This window comes from Mastigoproctus giganteus, chromosome 4 (assembly GCF_048544385.1).
Source record: "Mastigoproctus giganteus isolate SK-2022 chromosome 4, ASM4854438v1, whole genome shotgun sequence".
NCBI lineage: Eukaryota > Metazoa > Arthropoda > Arachnida > Uropygi > Thelyphonidae > Mastigoproctus > Mastigoproctus giganteus.
The window spans coordinates 91,921,066-91,935,043 of NC_143578.1; the positions used below are offsets into that span (position 1 = coordinate 91,921,066).

Below are 13,978 nucleotides of genomic sequence, written 5' to 3' on the forward strand. Positions count from 1 at the left end.
GGCACCTGCGCGGTGATCTGATTGAGGTGTATAAGGCCTTGAATGGGTTCAGCATGCTGAATTCTGATGGGATCCTTCCACTTGTTCAGATTACGAACCTAAGGGGCCATAAATTCAAATTTAAGAAAGGACAGATGTAGAATAGATATGCGAAAATTTGCCTTTAGCCAGCGGGTAGTTAATTGCTGGAACAAACTTCTATCTGTCGTTGTGGAAGTTGATAGGTTGAATAAATTTAAGGAGGAACTGGACAAAGTATCAAAGTATTTTTTTGTAGTTTACTGGCGGTTTCCAGGGTGTCCCCTATGTCCGCCGTTCGTTAAGCTTAATTGTGTGCCAGCAGAATCGTTTTTTTAGTTCATCTAATTAAAATTTAAGTTTAAAGTTAAGTTTAAAGTTGAAGTTTAGATCAAATCGTTTGAATGTGTTTTAGTTAATTTAAGTTAATGTTTAGTGTTTAGTTTTAGGTTAGGGTTGAGTAAAGTTTAAGTTCTGTTGTGTGTTTAAGTTGAGTGTTAGTTAATTTAGTGGGCAAGTTTGGGTTTGAGTTAAGTAATTATGAAGCTGGTTTTGACATTAGTGTAGGTTCGGTTTAGGTTTAAATTTAAGTTATAGATGAGTTTAAGTTTAGGTTGTAGTTTAGGTTTAAGTTTAAGCTTAGATTTGAGTTACTGTTTAATTAAAGTTATAAGTTTAATTTATGGTTGATGTTTCCTAATTTAATTTAGTTTTAAGTTAAGCTGAAGTTAAGTCGGGTTTGAGGTAGAGTTAGGTTTAATTTAATTTTAGTTTAAGTTTAGGTTGAATGTAAGATTTAAGATTTGAGTGTGATTTATAATTATAGTAAGTATTTAGTGAGTGATAAGTACGCGAGCCTTTACGGAATTTAAGTTATCTATCGCGGTTACTATTTATAATTGTCATTAGTGTGTGTAATGTGTTGTGTATGTTGTTTGTGGCTGGCATCTGGCATTTAGCAGCAGGGGGCCGCGGAGAACTAGTCCCGACCCCCCGCTCCCGTACCGCGCCACGAGGAGGCAGCCAGATTCTCTTTTTTTTTTTTTTTTTTTTTTCCTCCTTTCTCCCTTCCTTTAACATGGTTATAAGCTTAGTATTACGTGGTAAGCCATCCCACACTTGCAGGGCCCAATCCTGACCTAGTGTGAGGGATATCTAGGTATGTCACTTAGTCATTACGTGTTTATGGACCGTCCAAATGTAGTAGATCCCACACTTGCAGGGCCCAATCCTGACCTAGTGAGGAAGATACTAGTGTTGACACATGATTTGGACTGTTCAATTGTGATGGATCCACTCTCGCAGGGCTCAATCCTGACCTAGTGCGGTGCCTCATGGTGAGTGAAAGTCTGTATTTACATGGTTTAATATCCATTTTGGCAAAGGCCCTGGCATTTTCGAGCCCATGCTGGTCTGGTGAGTTGATGGTAGTTTAGGGCACATATTGAAGACACATATTGATGACACTTAAGCGTGAGTATTGCCCAGAGTGGCATGTCCATTTGTGGTGGACCACCACGTGGTTCCAGTTTAATGACGCACATCACAGTGTGGATTGAGTCCCAGTTCGTCCAGTCCAACCAGTCAGTTCTGATTGTTCCCTTGTATCGTCTGTCTTCTTTTGAGCTGGACAGGCATTTGGAGGGAATGGTGTGATTTTTTTTTTTTTTTTGGCTGATGCTGCATAAGCTCATACATTTGCTTTCTTGCATCACATGCCACTACTACTACTACTTCCAGCATGCCTTTGTTGGATTTTTGTTGTTTAAATACTCTGGAGGTGTTGGAGTGATGCACCAGCAAAGGCTTCAACTTAAAATCTCCAGAGGCATTGGCACCCAATAGGAGAGCAAGCCTATCTTTCATAGGCTTATGCATCCTTAGTGATGTATGTTTTCCTGGGCATTTACTTCCAGAAGAGGCCAGTTTCATCAACATTATAGACCTGCTGGGGAAAATAACCATCCTGATCAACAAACTTTTGGAATTCAATTTTAAAGGCATCGGCTGCTTTTTTTTTTTTTTTTTGTAAATCAGCACTGGATGCCTCTCGCCTTTCAACACTTTTGATATTTGCCCTTTTTTTGAAGTGCTAGAACCAGCCTCTGCTGACTTTAAAGTATTCAAAGTGCACAGCACTGCCACTGGTTGATGGAGCTTTAAGTGTCAGAACATCATAGATCTGTTTAGCATGTTTGCAGATAAGTCTAGGCATTGTGTCATCCTTCATCTGCTTTTCTCTAATCCATATTAACAAAAGCCTTTCCATTTCCACAATAAAGTCTCTTCCCTTATGCACCAATGTGCAATCATCACTAACTTTAACATTCCTTAGAATATTCTTTTGTTTAACTATTGTAGAAATGGTCGACTGAGGAAAACCACACTCACGTACCAATGCACTATTTTTAGTTCTTCGTATATATATTTTTTTATCATCTCCTGCTTCATCTTAATCAAAATGTTATTCTTAACTTGAGAACACTTTAGGAGCCATGGTTATTTAATTTCAATTTATTTAATCAATAAATTCAAAAATAACCACAATTAAATTACTGTAGTTAAGTAAAATTACCAAAAATACACTCTGCTTACACACTGAACAAGTGCAAAGAGAAGATAAAGAAACAGTCCACAAAGTACTGTAACATGCGGGAATGTTGTGTTGAATAATAACAAAGATGCTAATTGGTTGAGAACAATCGTACATTCAGCGTGTCATGCATCTGAAAATTTCCACCCATGCATCATTCCAGTTATATTGGAAAGCCATTTGTTCCTGCAAATATCATCGGTCCTTAAAATAAAAGATTGCATGGAAGGTAAATCGGTTCCTAAGAATATTGGATGTCGATGTTATCATAAGTCAAGGCCCCACTGTACCAATTTTACTAGCAACTTCACAGATAGCTGAACTTCAGTCAGGTCTGATCAGATGAATGTGAGCAACTGAATTACTGGGGTTTGACGATGAAGGGCAGTCAAAACAAAAAATCATCTTCAGACAAGCAGCCCTCTTTAAACTTTGTGAAACACTGAAAAACAAATATCTTTTCAAGCCATTTCATGGGCTTGAATTGCACTTTTCCCAAATTTGATGCGAAATCACTCATTTTAAAATACAATGAAACAAATAAAACACCTATTCAATGTGTATTAACTCAGACTGACTGCAGATAAAGAGGTGAGTCACGTGTTACTGTATCTAGAAGAATCATCAAACATGTTACAAGTCGTAACTTTCTACAACACCACAATTTCAATAGTCAGTCCTTGAACTTTCTGATCACAATTCTTATTTCCTGAAATGGATTCGATTTTTCAACCTTAAATACTAGATGTCAGTAATAGCAATTGAATTTTATATATTTCCAATTTTAAAACTTCTTTATCATTATAAATGATGCAACCTGGCAATTACTCTTTATTCAAACAAAAACTTACGAGGGAATATCAAAAGGTTCATACCCTTACATAGAAATAATAGCCCTAGAAAGGTGAAACCTCACAGGAACTTTAATCCTCTCCATGTACAGTAACACATTTCTCCTATCTATGGATTAGTATTTTAATGCCTTGATCATAGAAGTCTGCACTTTTTGCCTGAAACCTCGATTCTACTTCATTCATGACTTCCTGAGACTAATCAAAGTGGCGTCGATGCAATGGTTTCGTCATTTCTCAAAACAAGAAGAAGTCTGATGGTGCTAGGTCAGGAGAAGACGGTGGGTGCTGCAGTAGCATAAATCCAACAGCTGGCAAGAACATTGCATTTGACACTGCTTCTGCAAAGGTATCAGCAATCTTGGAACCCATCATGCGGAGACCTTAGACATGTGCAGACGGTCATATAAAATGCTGTGGGCAGACCCATAACTAATTCCCACTGCATTTGCGATGGAATGAATTGTCACATATCTGTCACTCAGCACCAGCTGCTCAACCCGTGCAACCGTCTCACTGTCTGTGAATGTTCATGGCCTTCCTTTTCTTGGCTCGTCAAAGACACTTGTGCAACCACACTGGAACTCCCGTTTCCACTTTAAAAAAGTGTCATAGAATGGGCGATTCAGCCCATACACAGTTTTCATTTCTTCGTCAATTTCCTGAGCTTTCTTGCCCTGCAAATGCAGGAACTTGATCATTGCTCAATACTCTGAGCAATGATCAACCATAGCATACTTCCTCAGATTCCGGGCTCAACCTATGGTGTACGATTAACTATGGGAATGAAATTTCACATGTTAGTTTTGAATATGTAAACAATTTATATTAAAAACTGCATCTTCCTACTGATGTTTTATCTAGGTCAGGGTACAAACTTTTTGATACCCCCTCATATATTATAATTCTAATTAAAAAGCACAATTTATGAACCTTTTCTTTCTTTTTGATTTCTTGCAACCAAAAATCAATCTGTACAGGTTTCTGAAAGTTAGTGAGTATGAGAGAGAGAGAGAGAGAGAGAGAGAGAGAGAGAGAGAGAGAGAGAGAGAGAGAGAATTAAGCACTAACAATTCTTCACTACTGCAGAAATATCACAAAAACATAATATGAAATTACCACATACCACACTGATATGGAGGGATGATCCTTCAAAGTAGAGGTTGAAAGAACAGGTATCCTCTTCAACTGGGTTTTTGTTGTTTGATCACTGATAAAATAGAATATTTTATATTATAAATGTATTTAAACTTCTTTTTTAATTCTTGATCTTATGACTCAAACTACTAACAAAACAAACTGGTAAAATGAATACTATTACCAATCTCTCAGTGAAAATATATGAATCAGCTCTCTCATACAAGTGTTACTACATTATCATTCAAATCATGTAAATATGAAACCAAATACAGAAGGAAGGGGGGGGGGGGAAATCAATCAACCCACAAGTACCCAAATTTTCAAATTACTGCTACAGTATACTGTATATTTTGAAGCAATAAAAAACATGGTCTAAAATTTTGAGATAAACTTGTACACAGGATACAAATCTTAACCTTAAGTTAGAAAGGCAAGAATTAATAGGAACATATAATTTATTATATATACATTTACACAAATATACATTGTTGTTCGTGTTTTAAAACCTAAAAATTGTCTTTTCAGATTTGTTTTGAGTTTTCAAAAAATAAACTCAATAAACAATTCCCAAAATATTGTTCACAAAAAAACCAATTATTATTATTATTATTATTATTATTATTATTAGCCATATGGTGCAAGGAAGCCCGAAGCTTATGCTGCACAAGCCAAAAAAAATTTCCCACGTTACCCTGTGAGAGAGAGAGAAGCAGAAAGGAATCACCAAGAAAGAGAAGAATGATGATATCCAGCTCAGGACCCTAGGTTTGCCAAGCCCATACACCACAGATGTGAGCCCCTGGGGTTAAATTAGCAGTGCAATGCTAAAGAGGAAAGAAACAAGGAATGACTAAAGCATGTTCCATTCCATGTACACATAAAATATATACTGTCGATAAGAGTGATAATCACACTATCACCTATGTCAGTAGGTTTTGTGTTCTTCTACACAAGGGAGAAACTCTGCATGCTTACTGTTGTCTTTGCAATTTACTGCAATAAAAAATGTCACAATGTTAACTCTTAAAAGAAAGAACAAAAATAATTCTTAATGCAGTCTTTACTGGAATACAATCACTACATAAGATAACTGAAAAAAAGGGATCTACTTAAACAGTGAATACGATTAAGCATAAATTTATATGACACAAAAATCGACTTGTACACTGCATTGATTTATAAGTCAAAATATGCCTCAAATTTATTATTTGACATAAAAATTTGTTTCCTATCATATACTAACCATAAAATTCAAACCCCCAGTCGTTTTTTAACAGTCATCTTTCACGTCTTGTGTAGTGACACATTAGTTCTATTCTTTCTTTTAAAATGTTACATTGTGATAGTGTATTACACTTCACAGTAAACTCAAAAGAAAGAAGTAAGCATATGTAGTAATCCATTATGTAGAAAATGAAATCATGAAAATCAAAACCTACAAGCATAGGTCACATCGTGACACTGCTCTTTACTGATGTTATAAATGTACATGGGAGACTCTCATTATGTAACCAAAGCATTCTTTGCAGTTTGTTTAGTTTAATACTACAAATTGGTTCTTTCTCTCTATAAACAAATGTTTTACTATGGAAGCAAATTTTCTATAAAAAGCTGACAACTGACAGTCTTGAAAGTTAAACTCAAAAACAATTCCATGAACTGTTCATCTGATGAAGAAGCTGAATAAGTTCTTGGGTTTTAAAAGCTGAGTAACAATATATTTGAGTAAAAAAAAAAAAAAAAAAAAATATATATATATATATATATATAAATATACTGATATTAAATTCACATCTTTAACAGTAAAGATGTCAGTTTCATATTTAGGATTTTAAATTTGGCATATAAGTCAGCCTTAAAATTTTAGATGAGTTTTTCGTGCTGCAAAGGTAGACTACTTATACACCAGAATATGGTATATAGAAAGTTTTAGCCTGATTATATTATAAATACTCTCCCATCTGCAAGCAGGGATAAGTAAGTGATTATCCCTTTGTACAAGGTTGTGATTAGGCCACATCTTGAGTACTCTATACAGGTCTGGAGGCTTCATTTTAAGAAGGATGTCGATCTGCTGGAACAGGTGGAGAGAAGGACAACTAGATTGGTGAAGGGAATAAAAGGGTGCTCTTACCTAAAAAGGCTTCAGTCCCAAGGCACCTCCGTAGCCAGGTGGGAAGGAGCAGCAGTGCGTAGCACACGCTTCTTGATTGGACCGGGGTTCGAGCCCGTCACCACCAAATACGGAGGATGCGGAAAGGCCAGGGAATGACCACCGCATATCCCGGAGCAATATGGCCTTAGTTGCTAATGCTCCTAAAAACCTAACAACAACAACAGCTTCAGTTCTGCCAACTGCAGAGTCTGGAAACTATGCACCTAGGAGATCTGATTTGAGATGTTTAAAGCCTTGAATGGATCGAGTAAGTTGAATGTTAATGGCATTCTTCTCTTGCTCACACTACACATGTAAGGGGGCATAAATTCAAGCTGCAGAAGGATGGCCACAAGATAGATGTGCAGAAGTTTGCCTTCAACCAGTGTTTGGTTGATTGTTGGAACAGGCTTCCATATATTATGGAAGTGCAGTGTTCTCAACAGAAAATTTTGCCAGCCGGGTGGCATTATGAAGTAGTCGGGTGGGGAAGTGCAATACTTAGCAATATTATAAAATTTTCTGTTATTTATAAATGTGACTTAAGCGATCCAGAGCAAAAATTAATTGCATAATTTAACATTATACGCTCCTGTCGCACTGACCTCGATCACATAGTATGTTCGAATTAATACTGATTGAGATCAGTGAGCAGTACCATACGGTACTGCGAGAATCGCTTAAATTTTAGCCAGGCAGTCAGTCGAATTCACCGGTGCGCCCATTCGACAGGTCCTGGGGAGAACACTGAAGTAGATAATTTGAATAAATTCAAGGAAGAACTACATATTCTTGGAGGGTGTGGATAGGTGAAGTGTGTAGGGGTGGTTTTTTAGCTGATGCTATATAAGCTTCCATTACTACTACTATTTATCTCCAGCAATTCTTACTTGTTTGGGAATAAATTTAAAATCACTATGGGTAAACTTCAAGGACATAAAAAGCAGCCAGCTTTGAGAAAAAGCATTGCTGAACCATCCAATCAGCCTGAAATTCACAAGCCTTTTATTCCTCTAAACCAGCATTTCCCAAACTGAGGTCCGAAAAACCCCTGGGGGGGGGGGGTCCATTGACCAGTTCCAAGGTGTCCGTGAAATGATGTCAACCTTATATATATATATAGATCCATACATGCATATGTTATATATAGGGGTCCGTGAACTTTTTTTGATTTTTGAAATGGTCCGTAGATCTCAGTAGTTTGGGAACCACTGCTCTAAACAACAGCCAATAGAATGATGTTTTGGTTTCAACAAACTAAAAATACCAGTAATATCATAAATCATTGAATAAATACAGTCGGTCCTCATATAACACATGTTTACATTACACGAATTCGATCATACACGATTTATAAATAGGGGAACGTTATCTTATATAACACGAACCGAATTCGCTTATACACGATTCGCCTTTGTGTTTACAAGAAATGGCAGTCGAACGCGGAATCACCCCAACTGAACGCAACACGCAGGAATGAAGAAGATTCTGAAAATGTATTTATGTGTTTTATATCAGTGAAGGGGAAACACATTTCACCATAATAACGTAAAAACCGACACAATTCCAGTTATCGATATAATAGCAAATGCAATTAGATGGAGTTTACTACCAGTTTATAACAGATTTCACTAGCAGAAATGCAACTGGAAATTGTTTTTATTGTTTTATGGTAGTAACCCCCAGAAATGTGCTTTAGTAAAATGTGAGGTGTTAATAGTGTATCTCGGCCTTTACGGTGTTGTTTATTCAGTTGCTACACGCGCGCAGCTTTGTTTATGTGTATCAAGCGTGCCTCCTCGTTTTGTAATTGCGCTTTATTCCCTAAAAATGAGTAAAATACTTAAAAGGTGTGAAAAGGAAGCGTTCTGGCTAAGACACTGCAGATTCAGAGAAAAAAAAAAAAAGCAATATCGATAAACAGAGGCGGACTGGATCAAAAATTCTTAACCGGGAAAATTTATAGTGGCCTCATACTACGGTTTATGGCCAAAATCACACCAGCCTCCGGCCCACCGTGGTTTCCCCCGTAAGGCTTCTGTCCGCTTCTGTCGATAGAGAAAAAATATGAAATTGTGAAACGCTTTGAGCGAAATGAAAGGCCATGTGATATTGCACGTGCTATAGACCTAAATCAGGCAACGCCGAGAATTACAAAGAATGCAGAGAAAATAAAAACAACTTTCATAGCAGGAACAACTCAGTGTAATTAAAATCCATTAGATTAAGACACAAGAATTGGAAGAGATGGAACGGCTGTCATCTGTTTGGATAGAAAATCAAACAAAAAACAAGTTTGCTTACGATAGAAGCAAAAGGATTAGCAATATTTTATTACGACTTACGTATTATAATTTATACTTACGTATTATAAAATACGTAAGTATTTTATTACGACTATTTTATTTAATATAATAAATTTTTTACGAATAAAATACGTATTTTATTCGTAAAAAATACTTTTTTAGTATTAAAAAATACTAAAAATACTTTATTATAATATTTTTATTACGTATTTTAATCGTTATAAAATACTTAAAGTATTTTATAACGATTAAAATTACCCGATTATTTATGGTTTGGTAATGTTTTTGTTCCAAATGTGTGTTCAATCTTGGGTGGTCGGCACCTAACCCTACTTTTCCCATAGGGCCTGTTGTTTATATTGCACGATTTCGCACTGCATGAGGGTTTCTAGGAACGCAACTATCGTGCTATACGAGGACAGACTGTACTTGAAATGCAGGGCTATTGAGGCAAAATTAAGTTTTGGAAATTAGGTTTTGTTAGCTTGTGGAGTGGGGGAATGTTAGTTTTGAGAGAAACATTAATGGTGGTTTAAAGCAGAAGCAGATTAGATTTATGCAGTGCTTCTAACTGTCCTAATGGAACATAACTTGTAAATTTGTAGTGGAGTTACATGCCTACTGGGAGTTCTAATACAGCAAGAACTGGATGTAAAGCAATGGGAATATCAGAAAGTAATGGGGAAATTATTGAATGTACTCTAGTATTGAATGTACTCTAGTACAGAGTGCTAAAAGTAATCTAATATCCTAATAGAAAATTTTTGAGAAATCACTGCCATTAACAACTACAGGATGTGTTAGGATTACAATGAAATAAAAGACTTCCATGTGCTTTCTTACTAAGAAAGTTGATGGCATATGTTACAAACAAACCTAGGAACAAATTTGTTCAAGTTACCAATATCAATTCACATATAATGAAAGTTTGGAGGCAGAGAGGAAGATAAATGACTAATACTTTAAAGCAGATGCAAGCAAAGGTGATATCAATCCTTGCACTGCATCTATCAAGACATGCCAGAGCCTTAAAAACATGGTGTGGGCTATTGAGACCTGCTAATCAGACAAACAAATACATAGGTTGTGTTAAAGTTACAAAGAGGAAGAACAGGTGCACCGCTGGCCTCTTACCAAAGCTATTAGCCTTTAAAGGGAAAAAAAAAAAAAACATGCACGCGTGCAGTGGTCATTTAATTCGCAAACTGGTGCAAGATTTTATGTTTACTGCTGCTAGAGGCACTCTCCCTAATCACTACTGAGCAGACTGTGCACATGAGCTAGTGTTGCATGAAGAGTTTTTTAGTCATGTGTCACTGCCAATCATTTTTAAGCAAGTATCATGTCATACAGACTGAACATTGATATGCGATCGTTATTGTGTCAGACGGGGCTTAAATGCATTGGAAACAGATAAAGAGATGAAGCGTATGGTATTGAGTGTCTTGGTAGGGCAGCCATATTTAAATGGCACAGGCGATTCAGTGAAGACTGTCTCTTGCAGGTGACCTAAGAATTGGTCAGCCTTCCTCCTCAACTCCTGAGCAAATCGCAAAAGCCGAGGAAATCTTGGATGGAGACAGATGAATTACACTTCATGAATTAGCTATTAGAATGTCCATTTCAAGTGGTAGCGCTCACAATATTGCGAAATATCACCTGAAAATGTCACAAATCTGTGCCCACTGAATTCCACACAATGTGACTTCAGAACAAAAACAGCAAAGAGTAGACATTGTTGTGGTACACAATGCTCTGCTTGTTTTTCATGTTATAACTTTTTACATATTGAAACAAAAGCAGCAGTTATTAGTATGATCCTGAGGTTCCCCCCCCACATCATGAGAATGGCAAATGTCATGGCTTTCTTTATACTATATTTCTGCAATTGCAAGTGCTCTTTGCATGTATGGCACACTTTATGGAGGAGGCCCCCAACTTTTACCTTGGTCGACTAATTTAATTCCAAAATACGTAGCACATATAATTTTTACAAATGATGTTATATCTTGCTGCTTTTTTTATTTTTTATTTTTTTTATTTTTTTTTTTTTGCCACAAACATTAACTGCAAATGTGACCAAAATGTATTTGGATCAGTATGATTTATGAGAATGACAACTTGTGGTTGTGCAAACAACCAAGGGTTGCCATTGTGAAAGTGACAATATGAAAATCATATTAGAAACAAACACTAGTTAGCAAGACTACACTAGAAAACAACTGAATGTGAAAGAAACTTTGCAGGTTTATATAGCTACCTGACTAGTATGTCACAACATGTCTAAATACACTTGGGCAAGTCTATACCTGTCAGTCACAAAGGAAGTAGTATGCATATTGCATATACATGGAATGTGTATCTAAGAAAACAATTCTTATTGTTTGTAAGGGGAAAAACAACTGTACATAAGTAAAAAATTTTGGATTTTTAGAATAAGCACTAAATATACAGCCAGGTACCTCAGTAGCCGAGTGGTCAGGAGCGGGAGTGCAGTAGCACACGCTCTTTGAGTAGACCGGGTTCAAACCCCTGACTGCTGAATACGGTCGATCTGCCAACCCGCACTGGACCAGCGTGGCAGATTATGGTCCATTTCCCTCAGCATGAATTGTTGGGGAGGCATCCATCCTCCAGTGGGTTGATAATGGCTGCACTTTACCTTTATACAGCCAGAAAACCATGAATTTTGGAAACATCAAAATCTATGCAGGCCACTGTCATCAACAAGTATCTTTTGTCTTCTAAGCCTTCAAACTATACATGGTAATAAGTACTATAGATGTTTTTTTTTTTTTAATTAAATTTTATTTTACAAATTCATGTTGATCACCAGTGTTTTTCATTATTCACTATATTCCATCATAAGCATATAATTTTTCTTAAAAAAACAAAGCTATTTTTGAAAATAGTCCTAAAAATATTCAATTCCTTTTGTTCTCAGAAATTCACCGTAAAATTTATGACATAATTCTAAATTACTCTGTATGCTTTTTTTTTTTTTTTTTTTGAGAAATTTTATTACATAAGCTACCTACCGTTAAAATGATAACACGGCAGTAACTATACACTTACTCTACATAATCTCCATGTGTTGCTTGTAACACCAAGGCAGCAAGCTGAACAGCTGTTTCACTATCCACTTCAATAGCTCTCTACATAATGCAAGAATAGTGCATCATATTAGAATAGCAATTACCATTCATGGTTTCAAAGAAAAATTGAAAGCTAATGATTAACAACAGACTTTAAATAAAAATTCTATTTTTAAAATTTTTTTCATGGTCCTTTGCAATATCATAAAATGTTTTAAATAATCGTTAACACAATTTATCAATAGGGAACTCTAAGATGCTACAAAGTTTAAACTACAAATTTTTGTGCAAATTCACACCAGTCAAATCAAATCTCTTCAAAAGACTGTATTAACAGTTGAACCTCCCAGATTCCACAATTTGGTGTTGGGATTCTCCAGATTTAGGGAAGTCACATTAGTCGTATATATATTAGAAATAATAAAGCACTTAAACCTATGTTGGTGTAATTATATTTATTTCTGAATTGGAAATAAGTACACAATGGAGTCAAACATTTTATGATATTTTCATACCAATTCTTCAACAACTGTAAAGACAGTAACTAAGAGTTATTATTATGGAATTCTTAATTTTTTAGTAGAATTAAGCTTTGGTAATTCAAACTTAGATGTATTTAATTTGAAGAATTTTGTTATAAGGTTAATTTTATATATGTAAATAACAATAATACGTAAAAACTAACCAGCTGTCTTTGCAGTATCACTATCCCAAAGTGACCTTTTATGATAATGATACTGTCTTTGCAGTATCACTATCACACAAAAGGTCACTTTGGTCACAAGAACTTGTTGATTTGTTTATGAGTGAAAGCACACACACACACACACACACACACACACACACACACACACACACACACACACACACACACACACACACACACACACTATGGTTTACTTGATGTCGTTGCCAGGTGGTTTAGTGGACAAGAGTCTAAGAGATTATCTTTATGGTCTCGATATCAGAGTTTACTTCTGCCCTGAGGGTGACGACATTACAGCAGCCATTGGCTTATTGGATAATGAGGGGAGGTTAATACACATTTAAGGATATGTGATTAAAAAAAAATCTTTAAATTAAATAAACTAAATAAATAATATTATCAGAAAACTTTACCAGCTAGTATGTCCTGTTTCTAGGGTAGTTGATAGGAACTGACCTAGGTTGTAGAGTACTCCTTATTTGGGGAGGGGGTGCAGTTAAAATGTTTAAACTTATTTTTAATTTGGGTTAGGACTCTTATTCTTAAATATGTGCATGTGGCTGTTTTTGATCTGAATTCCTTTGTTCCATGGCTCCTATTAAAGAGGCTTTGTTGTACAGCCTACAGTCATGGTATCTGTCTGTGGCCAGTACTGATGTTTTCAAAAATTCCCATTTGTGGTCCTCTGTCCGTGTATGAGAGTCCAAGAAAAAACAGTACAACTTCCAAACCAAAATTAAATATAACCTACAGAAGGAGCTAAATGACCTCATGATCCAATCCAATACCAGAAAGTCTTACTGCAACCCTCTCCCTACAACATCAGAAAATCAGTCCCAAAGTAGTTAATCTACAGAAAAGTCCAGAAATAGAAAATCAACAACACAACCCTACACAGCAAAAGAAAAACCATCCAACCTTAGATTGGCTTTTCTACAACAATGAAGAAATAAATATCCCCCAACCTATGACAGATCTTTCCCACAGCAAACTGGAATCCCTGAAGAGAACATCAAACAGAAAAGGATCCTTTTCATCTTCCATTAGGTATATATAACCTTTCCACTACCTGAAACAATGAATCCAACAGGAGTCCACAGCACTAACCTAATAG

General features: G+C 36.0%; 1 protein-coding gene across 5 annotated transcripts in view; it reads right to left on the bottom strand.

Moving 5' to 3' along the window:
* LOC150086911 (uncharacterized) overlaps positions 1-13,978 on the bottom strand; it is a 320,086-nt gene that overhangs the window by 153,196 nt on the left and 152,912 nt on the right. For all 5 annotated transcript variants that reach the window (XM_090372801.1, XM_090372802.1, XM_090372803.1 and 2 more), the window contains exons 6-7: positions 12,139-12,218; positions 4,589-4,672 (exon numbers count right to left, since the gene is read on the bottom strand). In XM_090372801.1, coding sequence (XP_090228927.1) covers positions 4,589-4,672; positions 12,139-12,218 — 164 coding nt within the window. The remainder of the gene's footprint in view (positions 1-4,588; positions 4,673-12,138; positions 12,219-13,978) is intronic.